The 14046-nt window shown below is 43.3% G+C and overlaps 1 protein-coding gene across 1 annotated transcript; it reads left to right on the forward strand.

The window, feature by feature from the left end:
• The first annotated feature begins 1348 nt into the window (after positions 1–1348).
• LOC138285081 (nucleoside diphosphate kinase A 1-like) lies at positions 1349–10452 on the forward strand. Its single transcript, XM_069224599.1, has 4 exons — positions 1349–1821; positions 2007–2108; positions 8224–8336; positions 10206–10452. Exons 1-4 carry the CDS (start codon positions 1687–1689, stop codon positions 10246–10248), a joined length of 393 nt encoding a protein of 130 aa, XP_069080700.1. The 5' UTR covers positions 1349–1686; the 3' UTR covers positions 10249–10452.
• The last annotated feature ends 3594 nt before the right edge of the window (positions 10453–14046 follow it).

A 14046-nucleotide genomic window follows, 5' to 3' on the forward strand; every position in this document is an offset into this window, starting at 1 on the left:
ACGTTCTAGCTCAGTCTCTTGCAAGAAAGGCATGAAGTAGCCTAAACTGCAATAACTAAGGACCTTTTTAGTTCCAATGTCAGTGTCTCCGGCCAGATCCAGCAGCCCAGGGGAATTTCAGGAAACGGTGTCTAAAGATGCAGATTCAAATACGAAACAGATTTATTTTTCCTTCTGCTGTTTATATCTGCTCGATGAGCAGAAAGGGAATACTTATGGAAATGTTTTTTTTTAAATGTTTTGTGTAATTATAGGGAAAACTCTGCACGCTTGTACATTCTGAGCTACAACTTTTTTAAAATCTGACTTGTATTAAACGATTTCCAGCATCCTTAAGCGACATATCTTAACTGCATTTTGGTGTTTATTTGGCACTAGATAGCGCAATTACGTTTACGGGCGTTCTTTCATATGAAGAGCAACGCTAAGGATGTAAGCATTTTGTGGGAAGGGTGATGGTGTGGCCGTACTTACAAGGCATATCTCTTCTATTACATTAGAAGGCTATTGCATGTCACCTTGAGTTATGTGAACTTATAAAGGAACAGCATCTGCTTTCTTGTTTTACGTGATCAAGGATCTCCTTGGTGACTTGAAATATCCATATAATGTACGACGATGGAGTAGTCTTTCGTTCACCTGTAATTAAGAAATAATGTATCTGCTCAACTAAGTTATTGCAGTTGAATTCTGACCTCTCAATATGGTGCGAGCAGCCAAGGTGAAAGGCATGCCATCGGGAACATCATTCAGCAGAAGTTTAAAAAAGGAAAACAGGAACTGGCCGTCTTCTGATCTTTTTTGAATAACTAAATGTGACCAGTAGAAAGGTATTTATGGCACCATGTTTTTCCATGGTATAGAATGACCAGAACAATCAGATCTCTGCATGTATCCACACAATCTGAGTCATAACATTCTTAATCTGATTTGAAATAGAATTTTAATTTTGCAAACACGTTTGCAGTGCAGGTGATGCTTTATCCATGTCTGTAATGCACACAAGTGCAAGATACCAGTGATGTAAGTGGTTTGTGGGAGGGGTGATGGTTCGAAGATGTATTATAAGGAATAACATAACCTTTGCCATAAATTAGAAGGATATTGCAATTCGCCTCATTCTTCAGCCTCCTTTCTCTGTCCATTGTAATCCGCAGTGACAGACGATACTCCTGTGTGGAAGGGGGTACTTTATCCCTTACAGTAGTTCGAGGAATGTAGGAAACATATTTGTCACTCTTTAGGATTTGTGTATTTCACAACTCAGAACAGACCTGTTTTTCTCCTCACCTGGCTTAATCAGGGAGCCTAGTCAGATCTCCAGAGAAACCTCCTTGCTGTGTTCGAATAATGGGATAGCCTTACAGTGATCGAGAAGTCAGACTACCTTAGAAGTTATTTAATCTGCAGCTCTAACTTTATTCTAGAATATCCAGTTTTGTGGTTCAAATTGTGCTTTTGAATAGGCTAGCTTCTGCTTTTTCTGCGAAGTGCTTTTTTTTTTTTTAACTCGGTCCGATAAAAAATGGACTGATGCATTTTTGTTAAACCCTAGTTTTTGTGTGAAAAGTTTACGTTTAGATTTGAAGCTAACTTGTGTAGGGAGCCCAATTTGTTTACTGCGATGTACACCTTATTACGAACAATGTTAAGTTTTCTGTCACCCTCTTGCCTTCTTCTAGGAACATGTCTGGTAACGGTATCACAGAACGTACCTTCATTTGCATCAAGCCAGATGGCGTTCAACGGGGCCTGGTAGGAGAGATAATCAAGCGCTTTGAGCAGAAGGGCTACCGAATGGTGGCAATGAAGTTTATGCAGGTGAGAGTAGTCTTTGGTTTGTTTGCGTTTTGTGTTCACAAGTGATAGGGTCTAACTAAGCATACACCAGAATTGGGTAATGATCTACTGTGATATTGGGTGTGAACTGCTGTGCTCAGTTCACTGGCATGACCAGGGTTGAGGTCTCATCACCCAGGTAACAATACTTTCTTTGCCACTTGCAGGCTTCCGATGAACTTCTGAAGGAACACTACATTGACCTGAAGGATCGCGCTTTCTACTCCGGTTTGGTTAAATACATGGGCTCCGGCCCTGTTGTGCCTATGGTGAGTGTAGAACGGTCTATGATGTGTATATCCCTACTACTCTGAAAATAGGGAGTTACTCTTCAATTTAAAGATTTTTTTTTTTTTTTAATGGCAATTGTGTGCTGACCTAGAATTCCAATTTCCTCATACCAATAAAGATTCTTGAGTTAGCTCCAGTCAGCTTCCTAGAATGTGGAATGAAAAGGCCAAAGTATGTCCTAAAAGATCCGTGTTTTATACCCTGAGGTAAACCAGGCCCTAGTTTCTGGGAACTACCTGGTGTAAATCCTCTTGGATGAGCCTGCCACGGTTTTCAGTGCACAATAGTTTTGCAGCTGAACCAGTATGAACTCCTTTTTACTTGTACATCATGTTGTCCTAGCCCCCCCTTTTTTTTCCCTCCCTAGCTCTCTATAAATTGGTAATTAACATTGGTAACCTCTTTCTAGTTCATAGTCCATATTGTAGCCAGATTTCTCCTCTCTAGAATCTTCCCTAGCACCATACTGGGTCCAGAGACTTTTTTTAAGCAATGCTCCCAGAGTACAAGTAAGTGGCATTATATGGCTTCATGGTGACTTCATACAGTGTTGCAGAGCTTCACATAAGCCCCACCCCTGCTTGCTGACATCCATTTCTTGATCTTTTTCGATTCCCTCACATATAACATTATATTAATAGGTGATGGTGCGACTACTTAACTTGGGACCTTAAGGTGATCAGCAGACACCTCAATAGAGGTGGGAGGACAGTGCGGAATCTGCATTTAGAATATTCACCAAGTAACACCATTGTCTGGATATTTCAAACTGAAGATTCCTCATCTTAAGAATGGATTGCACAGCCCAATGGTGGAGGGTCTTCTTACATGTTGAGAACCAAATAGGCTAAAGTCCCTCCTGTCAGATCGGTCTCAAGGTGAGTGTTTCATGAATGTGTAGGAAAGTGCCACTGTTGGCATGGCTACTCCCCACTTTTCGCCTGGTGTTGATGCCAACTTTTATTGACGGTGTGCTAGGATCCTGCTAACCAGGTCCCAGCACCAGTGTTCTTTCCCAAAATCTGTACCTTTGTTGTTTTCAGAATTGGCACACCCTTTGCACACAGGTATTCCCTTAGTAAAATGTATACCTGGTACAAAAGGGCCCCAAGGCCAGGGAACATCCCCCAAAGGCTGCAACATGTATAATGCCACCCTAAGGGATCCCTCACCAAGCACATCCACACTCCCTTTGCAGCTTGTGTATGCTGGTGGGGAGAAACAGGCAGTTGACATGCAGTTGCCACAAACTACTGCCTGTGGCAAAAGGTAAGACACCGCTACATCCCTAAGGCAGGGTCCTCTATACCACGGGTGAGGGCATAGCTGCAGGAACCATATGCCCCTACAGTGTCTAAGTTAATTCTTGGACATTGTAAGTGCAGTGTGGCCATATTGAGTACAGGGTCTGGGAGTTTGTCATTACGAACTCCACAGCTCCAAAATGCTTTCACTGAATGCTGAGCAATTTGGTATCCAACTTAGCACAGTGAACTCCCACTGATGACAGTGTGCATTTTATTGAAAAAATGCACCCAGGGGCATTTTAGAGATGCCCCCTGTATGTTAGCCAAACTACTAAAGCTGGACTGACTGGTCTTTGCCAGCCTGTCACTTTCAGACATGTTTCTGACCACATGCGGTGGGAGCCTTTGTGCTCTCAGTGGTCAGAAACAAAGCCTGTCCTCGATGGAGGTGCTTTACACTTTCCCCTACAGGAACCGTACCAGCTGTTGGTGAGCCTCAAAGGCTCAAGCCTCGGGTTATAGTGCCCCAGGGCAACTCCAACTGGTGGAGTTGCCACCCCCCTGGACAAAGCCCCACTTTTGGCAACAAGTCTGGTGGGAAAATGAGGGAACACGGAGAGAACCGACCATCCCATCCAGGAGCACCCCAAAGGTGTCCAGAGATGAGGTGACCCCCCCCCTCCCCATTGCAGAATCAATACCCTGTGTGACTTCTGGTTGGAGACTGCACTCATTGTCTACAGCCGGCATCTCTCTTTGGTATTAAGGTACTGATAGGTGGCTGAATACCAAAAAGAGGCTTGTCTTGCCACTTCAGATGTATAGCCTCCTGGCACAATGTAGTACACCACCATACATATTGCTGTACAACTTTAGTCATGTTGCTTGTTAGGATATGTGCCGGCCTTCCCTTAGTGGTTGGTAGTAAGGCTTTCAAGGCCAAACTGTTTTCCTGTCGCTCAGATTGGTGTTTCTCTGAGTCTTAAGAGAAAAAAAAACTTGGCTGGCTTGTACAGTCTAAGCAAAGGTCTGCTGAACATGACTTGAACCAAGCGGCCAAGACAGTAAGGGCGTCATTAAATGGTAGCAGTGGCTCAGATTTTGTTTGCCTTGTATTCTAGCAAGTCCAGTTGACTTTGGCTTCCAGAGTAGGCAACTGTATATCTAGGTGTTATCCTGCTCTGTGCACTTTTTTCTGTTAGACCAGATAGTGAGACAAGCTCTGAGGTATCTAGGTCCTTGGCATTTTGCAAGTCAAAATACAGCCCTCCTTTATAATGAAGGGTAGACAAGGTTGTCCCCCTCCTTGTCAGTGTTAAGAGACATTGGCTATGATCCTGGAACACGTTTGAGCCAAAGTTGACTTCTGTTGTCTGACAGAGCTGGTTTGAAGGAAGAAGCTGAAAGTCTGGCCGCATAACCACTGGGTGTGCTTTAGTTATTTAACACTGCAGGGCTGGTGTGATCAGGTATTCGTTCAGGGTAAAAACTCCAGATTTTAATCTGGTACTAGTGGCATTTGAATTGCACCAAAGTGGGAGTCTTAACCAGCTTTAGTAAAGGCCAGGAATGGAACCTAAGGAGGTCTGCACTGGGGAGGGTCTGCAGGTAGAAGTCCAGCCAGGGGCTCTCTGGAAAATCTGCAGCATTGCCTACTTGAAGGTAGCAACTGTTGCTGTGTCAGTGATGGCTTGGGTAATTTGGGGCCTGCAAGGATTGACGGAACATCAGATTGTTTAAGTGATATTGCAGTCTCTAGCCAGATTAAGTGGAGGTATAGAGGCCTGCTTGACTTTCTTGTGCTTATGGTATGTTTTCAACCTACCAGCAGATTTTGAGCGTGACTACCTTTGTGCAGGGCCTAAGACGTGACTGCAATCAAAAGCAGAACCTCTATCAAATGCAGCCTCTTGAGCCTGGCGACTAAAAGCTTTGCCTATTGATCCTAGATTGTCTTTGGGTGCATAAGGTTGCACTTAATGCCTGACTGAGTTTAAGTGTAGCGCAAGGACCAGAGGCACATGTCGTTTAGGTCCATGACGCATTTGTCTCCAGCAGTTTGGGGCTCAGCTTGAATCCTGACATTTTCTGGGGAAATTACTTTCTTGGCACTCCGTTTTTAGCCTGCTTGGGGTCTGTCAAAGATGTGGGTGGAAGTGGAGCTCTGGATCAGTCTAAGGGCACAGGAACATAGAAATAGTTGTTGGTGCACATTGGATAGTGCTTGTGTGGCTCTTTCAAACTGCTGCAGAACCATATGGTGCCACCTACTCGCACATAAGCATTGCTGAAAGTCTTTGGTTACACTACCTGTGGCCACATCTATTGGTGTCAAAGCAATCTGTTGCAGTAGTTTGTATAGTCTACATGTTGAAAGTAGAATTATGCTTAGTTTGTGTAGGCACTGATGTTCAGGTCTTCGGGCATCTTACATGGTTCCATTCAAGAACCCAAACTGTGTTAAGCTGATTCTTAAGTTTTTTTATAACTTAAGTCCAGAAGGATTAAGTAAGGGGGCGTTTCATTGATAAAGACCACCTAGCAAATAACCTGTTTATGCTCCCCTCCTTTCATATCGGCCTTATTGATGGCTCTGTCAAAATAATCACCTGGGTGATGTTTAATAGCTTAAACTTGGGCAAACTATTCCAAAATCTTGCCCTTTTCAGTTTGGGTTCTGCCAGGGGCTGGGTACAGTGGAGCAGTGCTTTAACCTTATTGGCAAGTATACTGTCGCCAGGTGCTGCTGCTGTAACTGGTCTTTATGGATTTGTCAATAGCGTTTGACTATCAATCGACCTAAACGGTGGCTGATGTTGTTGGATTTGTGGGTTTAAGCCACATTAGTGAATTTTGTGTTAATCACACAGAATTTAGTAGTGAGGGTTTGGTTCTACAGGAAAAATGTCTTGACTGTTAACCCCTTCCCTCCTCTTACCCCTAAGGGTACACCAAGGGTTTATTTCGGCCCCACCTGTCAAATCAACAACCTGTGCCCCACCATAACCAAACTATCCAGTGATGGTCTTGGGGTCACTATACTGGTGCTGCTTTATGCAGGCAATGCAGTATTTGGGGCATAGACCCCAAGGAATTGCATACGCTGGTCAGGGCTAAAAAAAATCATGTTACTCGACCTAACTGTAATGCACTTGACCCGTAAACAGGTCTCCAATTGTGATCCTAGGCAAATAGTTTGGTCACCTTGTTCTTAATTGCATATGATTGCACCTATGTGAGCTCAGCATTTCTGCAGTACAAAAAAAATATTTTGATTGATTAAGTAGACTAAAGCTTGCTGCATGTATCACAAGAATCTAGCCCATATACCCAGGAGGTCTAGCCCACATAGCCTAGGACTTTAGTTTACTAACAACATTGCCATCAGGGCAGAAGTGTTTCTCTGTTTTTAATAAATATATTACTAAACCATGATGTGGTAATACTGTCATCTACACACTAACATTCCAAGAAATGTCCAATAACCTCTCCACTAATTACTGATAAAACTATAGTGTATTAATCTCTGAAAATTCTGTTTCAGAAAACATCCTTTGCACCTCAACGTGTAAAGTATTCTGATTTGTTTTCATCCTACTGAAATATTTTTAATCCCACAAAACAAAGGGCCTTCCGAACTACTGCAATATAATTACACATTTAAATGGGTTCGGAAAAACCTGACATCCCATATCCTTTTTATTTTACATTCTAAGCAGTAGGTCCCACAGTTCACCTCAAAGTCCTGGAACTCTGCAGTCAGAAGGAAAATGAATTGTAAGAATAACTGACTTTTGACCTCTGTCTGAACACAGAGCAAATTTGACATAACACTATTTAAAGGCATCTTTTATAGCCCCTCCACTTTTCAACTGAACACAACACCTGTTCAGTGGCAACTTGCCAAAAGGGATGAGAATAGCTCAACCTGATCAAAAAAGATGAGTGGTCAAGTTGATTTTTGGAGTTCTGCTGGTCAAATCATTTTGTCTCTTAATGGGGGTGACTTGACCTGGTCACCAGCTTTGGGGAGTCTCACATTATGGCATGTGGGCCAGACAAGAAAACTTTGCAGATTAATGGTGAAGGGGCACTCATTTGGCACGGTGTATGATTTTAACTACCTGGGTGTTTTTAACAATGCCGGTTTTGGGAACAGCAGATGGGTGTCTCGTCATTTTAATGGTATCGTGCTTCCAGTGTGGATTTGGTGCTGTAACCTGGGTGAAATCCAGATTCAGTTGAATGAAGCAACCGGTTGGTCTCAAAGTAGCTGGAGAGTTGAACATCCCTATTTTGGTTCAGGGTGGATACTGCGTCGATGTTAATGAGCTTCCTTAGTACTTTGGTCTACTGGGGGTGCCAGGCATCAGCATATCCCTGTGATGGGCTCTCAGAACAAACTTTTAGCCATTTTGTTTCTTTAAAAATGTTATAAACCCTACTTTTGTATCACTATTAAACTATTTTAAAACCCTTGATTTTTAGCAAACTTTGGGATGCTCCGATGCATCTCCAGTCTCTTAATGACATTTTGTGGCATTTGCTCCTTTCTAACTGCAACAGTAAGATGCAGGGAGTTTAAGCCCTATATCTTTTCCTAGAAGTTAATCAATCAACATTAAAGTGCATCAAATCGTCTTGAGGTGCTGGAGATGTTGGCTGTTGCATGGTTTGTTCACTCAAATATCCACTCCACGTGAATTCCATACATTTACTGGTAGAATATGTACAGTAGATGCTCTGTGCAGTGGGATTCCAGTGGACAAACACGATGGGTCATGTTTAATTGACCATGTGACAGAATTATTTTTAGCTTGAAGGTTACTGCTTACTTTTTTTTCAGGTCTGGGAAGGATTTAATGTGGTGAAGACTGGCAAGGTAATGCTGGGAGAGACCAACCCTGTTGATTCCAAGCCTGGGACCATCCGGGGAGACTTCTGCGTCCAGGTTGGCATGTACGTGATGGCAATGGTGTGCATGTGGCCCAGGGAGGAACGTCTTTGCCGACATCAAATGAGTGACTCACTCCCTGTGGATATGAACACATGATGAAAAGGTTTCCCTGACGAGAGCTTCCCTCTGTATTTTTTTTGTCATTGCTCTCATGTGATTGCCGCTGTAAGAACATTTGCAGTTCTGGTACAGAGGACTAATTAATGCATTTACTTCCCCCCCCCCCCTTTCCGGGAAAAGTCTCCTTGGCCCCAGAGTGCACGGCCAGTAAAAAAAATTTAAAAAAATCCAATCGAGAACACTATTGACTTAATACAAAGTGTGTCGTTTCTAAAGAATGGCAGGTGAGACTGACCACGCAATGGAGACTTGCATTATTTGCGCTAGAGATGTGTTTATGGGAGTGTTGGTTTTAGTCGATTGTAGTCTTTTAAAGGCAGCTTACTTGCGGGCTTTTCTGGCAGTTGCTGGCTAATGTGTTCTGATTGCAGCTTGGTTGGCATCCCTTTAAACCCCCAACCCGACTTCCCCTGGCCCTCACACACAGCTTTTTTTTCCCTTTTTTCAGTTTTCCTCGTTGCAGAGGCATTTACTTTGATAATTCAGTGGCAGCCATCCTTTCAGACTCCGCGTAAGCAGATTGGAACAATGTGTACACAGAACGGGCATCTGTTTTTATCTCCTGCTTTATGTAAAGTGTTTAGGCTTTGTCGACTTGAATGTTTAACCAGCTATTTCCCTCTAAGATAAGCATATTCCCGAAGCTGGATGGAGGAGACCCCGTCTTTAAAGCAGGGGCATAGTAGACGAGGCTCTGTTAGAAATTCACTTGGGTCTTTTGCTAAGAGTAGCTTTTTTTCAACGTGAAAAAACCTTTTGAGCTGAGGCCTGCCTCTGGTCTTTTGTTATCACTATCCATTGCGCTGAGAGCAAGTTGCCCCCTCCCACCCTCAGTGGTCCTTCGTGATAGATCTAACCACTGAGTGCCAGAAGGGAGGTAGACACCTGTTATCAGTCTGCCAACAGCAACATTTTCATAGATTGGACGGCAGATTTAAGGTGTAGTAACAGAATTGCCAGTGTTTGTGTGATCAGTTACTTTGTAGTATTATTTTGTGCATATATTAAAGTACCTTTTTGTAAACTGAGTTGGAACAGTCGGTTCTAGAGCTGGTGATTGGGTTTTAAGCTCGTGCTTTTCAATTATTCCTGAGAGGGCTGTGATTATGTATGTATCGCAGTCACTTGCTGAGGGTGTATTTGGCCCAGTTTGCAGAACCATAGCAGCGTGGACGGACTCCGGGACAACGTAGGCAAATTACCCCTCTTCCCATGGCAGAGACCTTGCAGCCATGTTTGCCCCACGCCCTACTAGAACATTGCCTGATAAGGCAATGACTGCCATGCGATGCTGATTTGAAACCGGCTCGTTCAAATCGCATCTCAGTTAAGTGAACTATGAAAGCTTATTTATTTGTGGTGTTTTTTTTTTTTCCATTCTTATTTCAACTCTTTCCCTAGTAGTCCAACCTTAAGCTTTTTGTGTGGGATGACAGTAAATTAATATATGCACATTAATCTCTTCTGCCTCCTAGTCCCTTTATTGCTGACTGTGGGCACGGACCTATCTTGTTCTGATGCAGGCAGGTTACTTGAACGAAACCATCCAAGATGTTAAAGCTACTTGTATCGAAAGCAGTTTTTACCAAGCCCACATGTCAATTTGCTGTTATTTTTTTCCAGTATGTATAGTCTTCAGGTTTCTCATATCTGCACTGTCCTCGGTTTTGTGAACCCTTCAAACTGTCGTAATGGTGTGCATCAAATGTAGGTGCTGCTCTTTGCACTCTAATGTCTGTTTCCTCCCATAGGAACATATGCCATGGCAGTGACTCTGTGGAAAGTGCCAAATAGGAGATCAACTTGTGGTTCAAGCCAGAAGAGCTGATTTCTTACACTAGCTGCGCCAACGAATGGATCAACGAGGGGAACTGAGGCAAAGGGTCCCATCATCGCCTCTTCCGTTTAAAGATCATTCCCTTGGGGGAGCACCTTAAGCTTTTTATTGCCTTGTATTTCTCGGCTCGAAGCAATTTGTAATAAACACTTTGCCGGGCGTCTTTGCTTTTATGGGTATTTTGTGACCTCGCATGTTCTTGTTTAGTTGGGTGCAATGTAAACAGACGTTCAATGTGTCAGCAATGGTAAGACTGACAACTGCATGTGCACTGCAAACCTTGCTACGGGGAAGGTCCTGTGTGGGGCCCCAACTGGTGCAGTCTCGCTTTATGTGGATGACGCATACGAGAGACCAGACAACAGCTGCCAAATCTTTTTGCTTTCTTGGATCTCTGGAACCAAGACAAGTCTCCAAATGAACTAGGGCAACTCCTGTCTTTACCCAGCGGAGGGTTTAACGCATGGCTGCAGAAGACTTGGAGACTGACCGCCTAACTTGGCAATATGAGATGCTCTGCTACCGTGGGGGTGAATGTTCACCATTCAGAGACCTTCTTGACAGGAACTATGGCAGGACCCCAACGTCACTGCAGCAGTCCTGGAGCCTCTGGATGCAATAGCCCTTGTTCTCCCCCCACCCCCAATATATTTTAAAAATGCTGATACCACCACAGCTTCTCTATTACTTTGTAGCAGTGGCAGTGATGTGCACCAGGGTATTCTTTAGTGACCTAGAGACTCATTTTTGACCTAATCTGTTTAGGAGACCACAAAAGGAGACTTCACAACCAGTTATTAGAAAAAATAAACTGTATTGCATACTACATAAGTAGACCAAAAAGGAAATGAATCAGTAATACACTGCTAAGCAAGCAGTTGTCAGATCATCATGAGTGCAAACACAAAGAATAATTTCCCACTTACACATGTCATAAAACACATCCTCCCAGTGCACACACAGCAGATTATGAGAATATTCACATTACCCAAGGGATTGCAAAAACAACATATCAGGTTAGGAAATATAGCAAACACTGAGGGTGAAAGAACACAGTGAAATGTGGCATCTTCTTTGGGCTGTGAACACCCCCCCCCCCCTCCCTCGCAAAGGATAGTGCTCTGCTGGGCGAGACGGATTATTTTTCTCCTCCTTTGCAACTCTTTCCCCCCCCCCTGCAACTCTTTCCTCCCCCCCCCCTTTTGCTTTCCCTCTCTGGAATCATGGCTGGCCCCTGGGAGAGCACTGGGGACACCCAGAGACGGGAAAACAGCAGCATACCAGCACACAGTGTCACTTTGCAGAGTGGCAGTCCCTTTAGCCACCCAACAATCAGTAGGCAGCAGATCACTTCTGGCACTACACTAGTCCTCTGGTGTAGTATGCAGAGCCAACAGCATCTGGTTACAAATCCCACACAGTGCCTTGAAACATTGGGCACAACCCACTATACTTATACTCAGTATGCCCAGCTTCTAGAAGTGGGTAGAAGTTTCCTACCGGCTCTAACCAGTTCCAGAAATGCCTATTTTCCTCCACAGTGGCTCCAGACATCAGTAGCGGGGGGGGGTAAACAAGCTTGTGTCAGGGCAGGACACAGCTTTATACAAATGTGGAGACCACTTAGTATGCAGATCTCTCCTCTATCACAACTAGCCCCTCCTGTGTGATGGCTGTCTGGAAAGTATGCACCAAGTGAAGCTGCCACTCTACCCCAGTTGTTGATTGGAGTCATGCTGTAAAAACACAAGGGTCATAAGCACAGAAAAATGCCCACTTTCTAAGAATGGAATTTATAAACTGTTAATACGGAATCCGCAGTAAGCAACATTTCTCACTGCCATTTCAACCAGACCGAATATGCCCACGCTCAAAGATTAGAAAATACCACTTAGTCATATGCAAGGGCATTCCTAATGCTACCCTATGAGAGGCAGCAGTGAGAAACCAAATAGGTTGTCACTACCAGGACATACCACACAAAAAGGCACATGTCCTACCGCTTACCTACACAGCACCATGCTACCAAGGGGCTTCCTTAGGGATGACCTCAATGTAGTAAAAGGAGAGTTCCTGGCAAACAAATATAGATGCCGAACCACTGTGGCAGTAAACTGCACACACCGGCTCTGCGGTGGCAGGCTTGAGACAGGTTTGAAAGGCTACTTCTGTGGATGGCGCAAGTTGCGCTGCAGGCCAGCTAGTAGCATTTAATTTACAGGCCCTGGATATAAGGGATACCACTGTACAAGAGACTTGCAGGTAAATTAAATGAGCCAATCAGGTGTAAGCAGTCATACCAAATTTGGAAGGGAAAGCACATGCACTTTAACGCTGGTCAGCAGTGATAAAGTGCCCAGAGACCTAAAGCGAACAAAAAGTCGGAAAAAGGGGAGGAGGCAGGCAAAAAGTTTGGGGATGACCCTGTAAAAAGGGCCAGGTCCAACAGGCTTGTTTCACTGTTTTATTGAAAGTGATTACGTTGTCATTTTTAAAAAAAAATATATAATTACTGGAAAGCAAAAAGCTTTTAACTGTAGGAATAATGCAAATACCATTTCTGAACACAACACTTTGCAGGGTTGGCAACTATGTATTTCTAGAAGGAAGACCACTTGAACGTCCTTGTGCCTTAAAGCCTAATTCCAAAATTCTGACTCTTTCACTCCAGTGAAAGTAAGCTCACAAACTGGTGAACTGTTATGTTTTCAGCGGTTTGTTCTGGTGGCTGCTTCAGTGACCGACTGCAACACCACCAGTGTGCCCTTGGTCAGAATTAAGTGTCCCCAAAACCGGATTAAATTGTCCAGACGTCTTCCAGCATTTAATCAGTTTTCAAAAGCCACACAGTTGTTAAATTCTTTAGCTTACTGTCATGTCTTAAAGTTGGGTCAAACAACACTGTTACTTTCTCTGAGGTCAATGGCGAATTGGCCAAAATGAACAAAATACAATTCACAAGTGTAAATAATTACCGAAAATCAGCCTGAATGGATGTTGATTGATTTGTGCATTAAAAACCACACCACTGTGAACACATTTTTATGCTAAACTGCCAGTATGTAAGCAGCATAGATTAAGTAATATTCCTTTTATTGATTTTTACCATGCTACTTCACCCTTATACGCATCAGACTTAACCCCAAAGAAAAAAAGCACACTGCAGAACGTATGCAGATAATAAAATACAAGCCCCTCCACAAATGTGTGAACCAAGTCTATAGAGCATGAGCACAAGATACACAGATAAAAGCTGTCAGCAATTATCGGTTGAAATACTACAAAGGTTACAGTACAATATCTTCTTTTAACTCTTAAAATGCATAGGTTTGGACTAGAACCGGGAGCCCTGTTGATTCGTAGCCAGTGGGAAAAAGTTCAAGTGAATACTTCAGTGAAGTGCGGAGCAAGCCATACCCTAGTGATATCCAGCCATCAATAGGTTCAAACTATAAATACCAATACATTTTGCAGTGCAGATGCATAGCAGCATTGTTTTACTTATAAGATAGCATATCTATAAACATTGCTATAAAGTGCAAATGCATAATCACCATAACATATCCATAATACATCAGGTGAACTGTGGAAATCATCTGTAGCAAAGATCATGAACTAAAACATCAATCAGTTGTGAAGTGCAGGTGCATAACAGTAGTATGGTCATAGAGTAGCTGCTAATCTCAACAGTGTTATAAATTGCAGCGCCATAATCACTGTGAATCATCGTATAACAGTAAACGTTATCTGTGAAG

The sequence above is a fragment of the Pleurodeles waltl genome, chromosome 3_1, assembly GCF_031143425.1.
Source record: "Pleurodeles waltl isolate 20211129_DDA chromosome 3_1, aPleWal1.hap1.20221129, whole genome shotgun sequence".
Lineage (NCBI taxonomy): Eukaryota > Metazoa > Chordata > Amphibia > Caudata > Salamandridae > Pleurodeles > Pleurodeles waltl.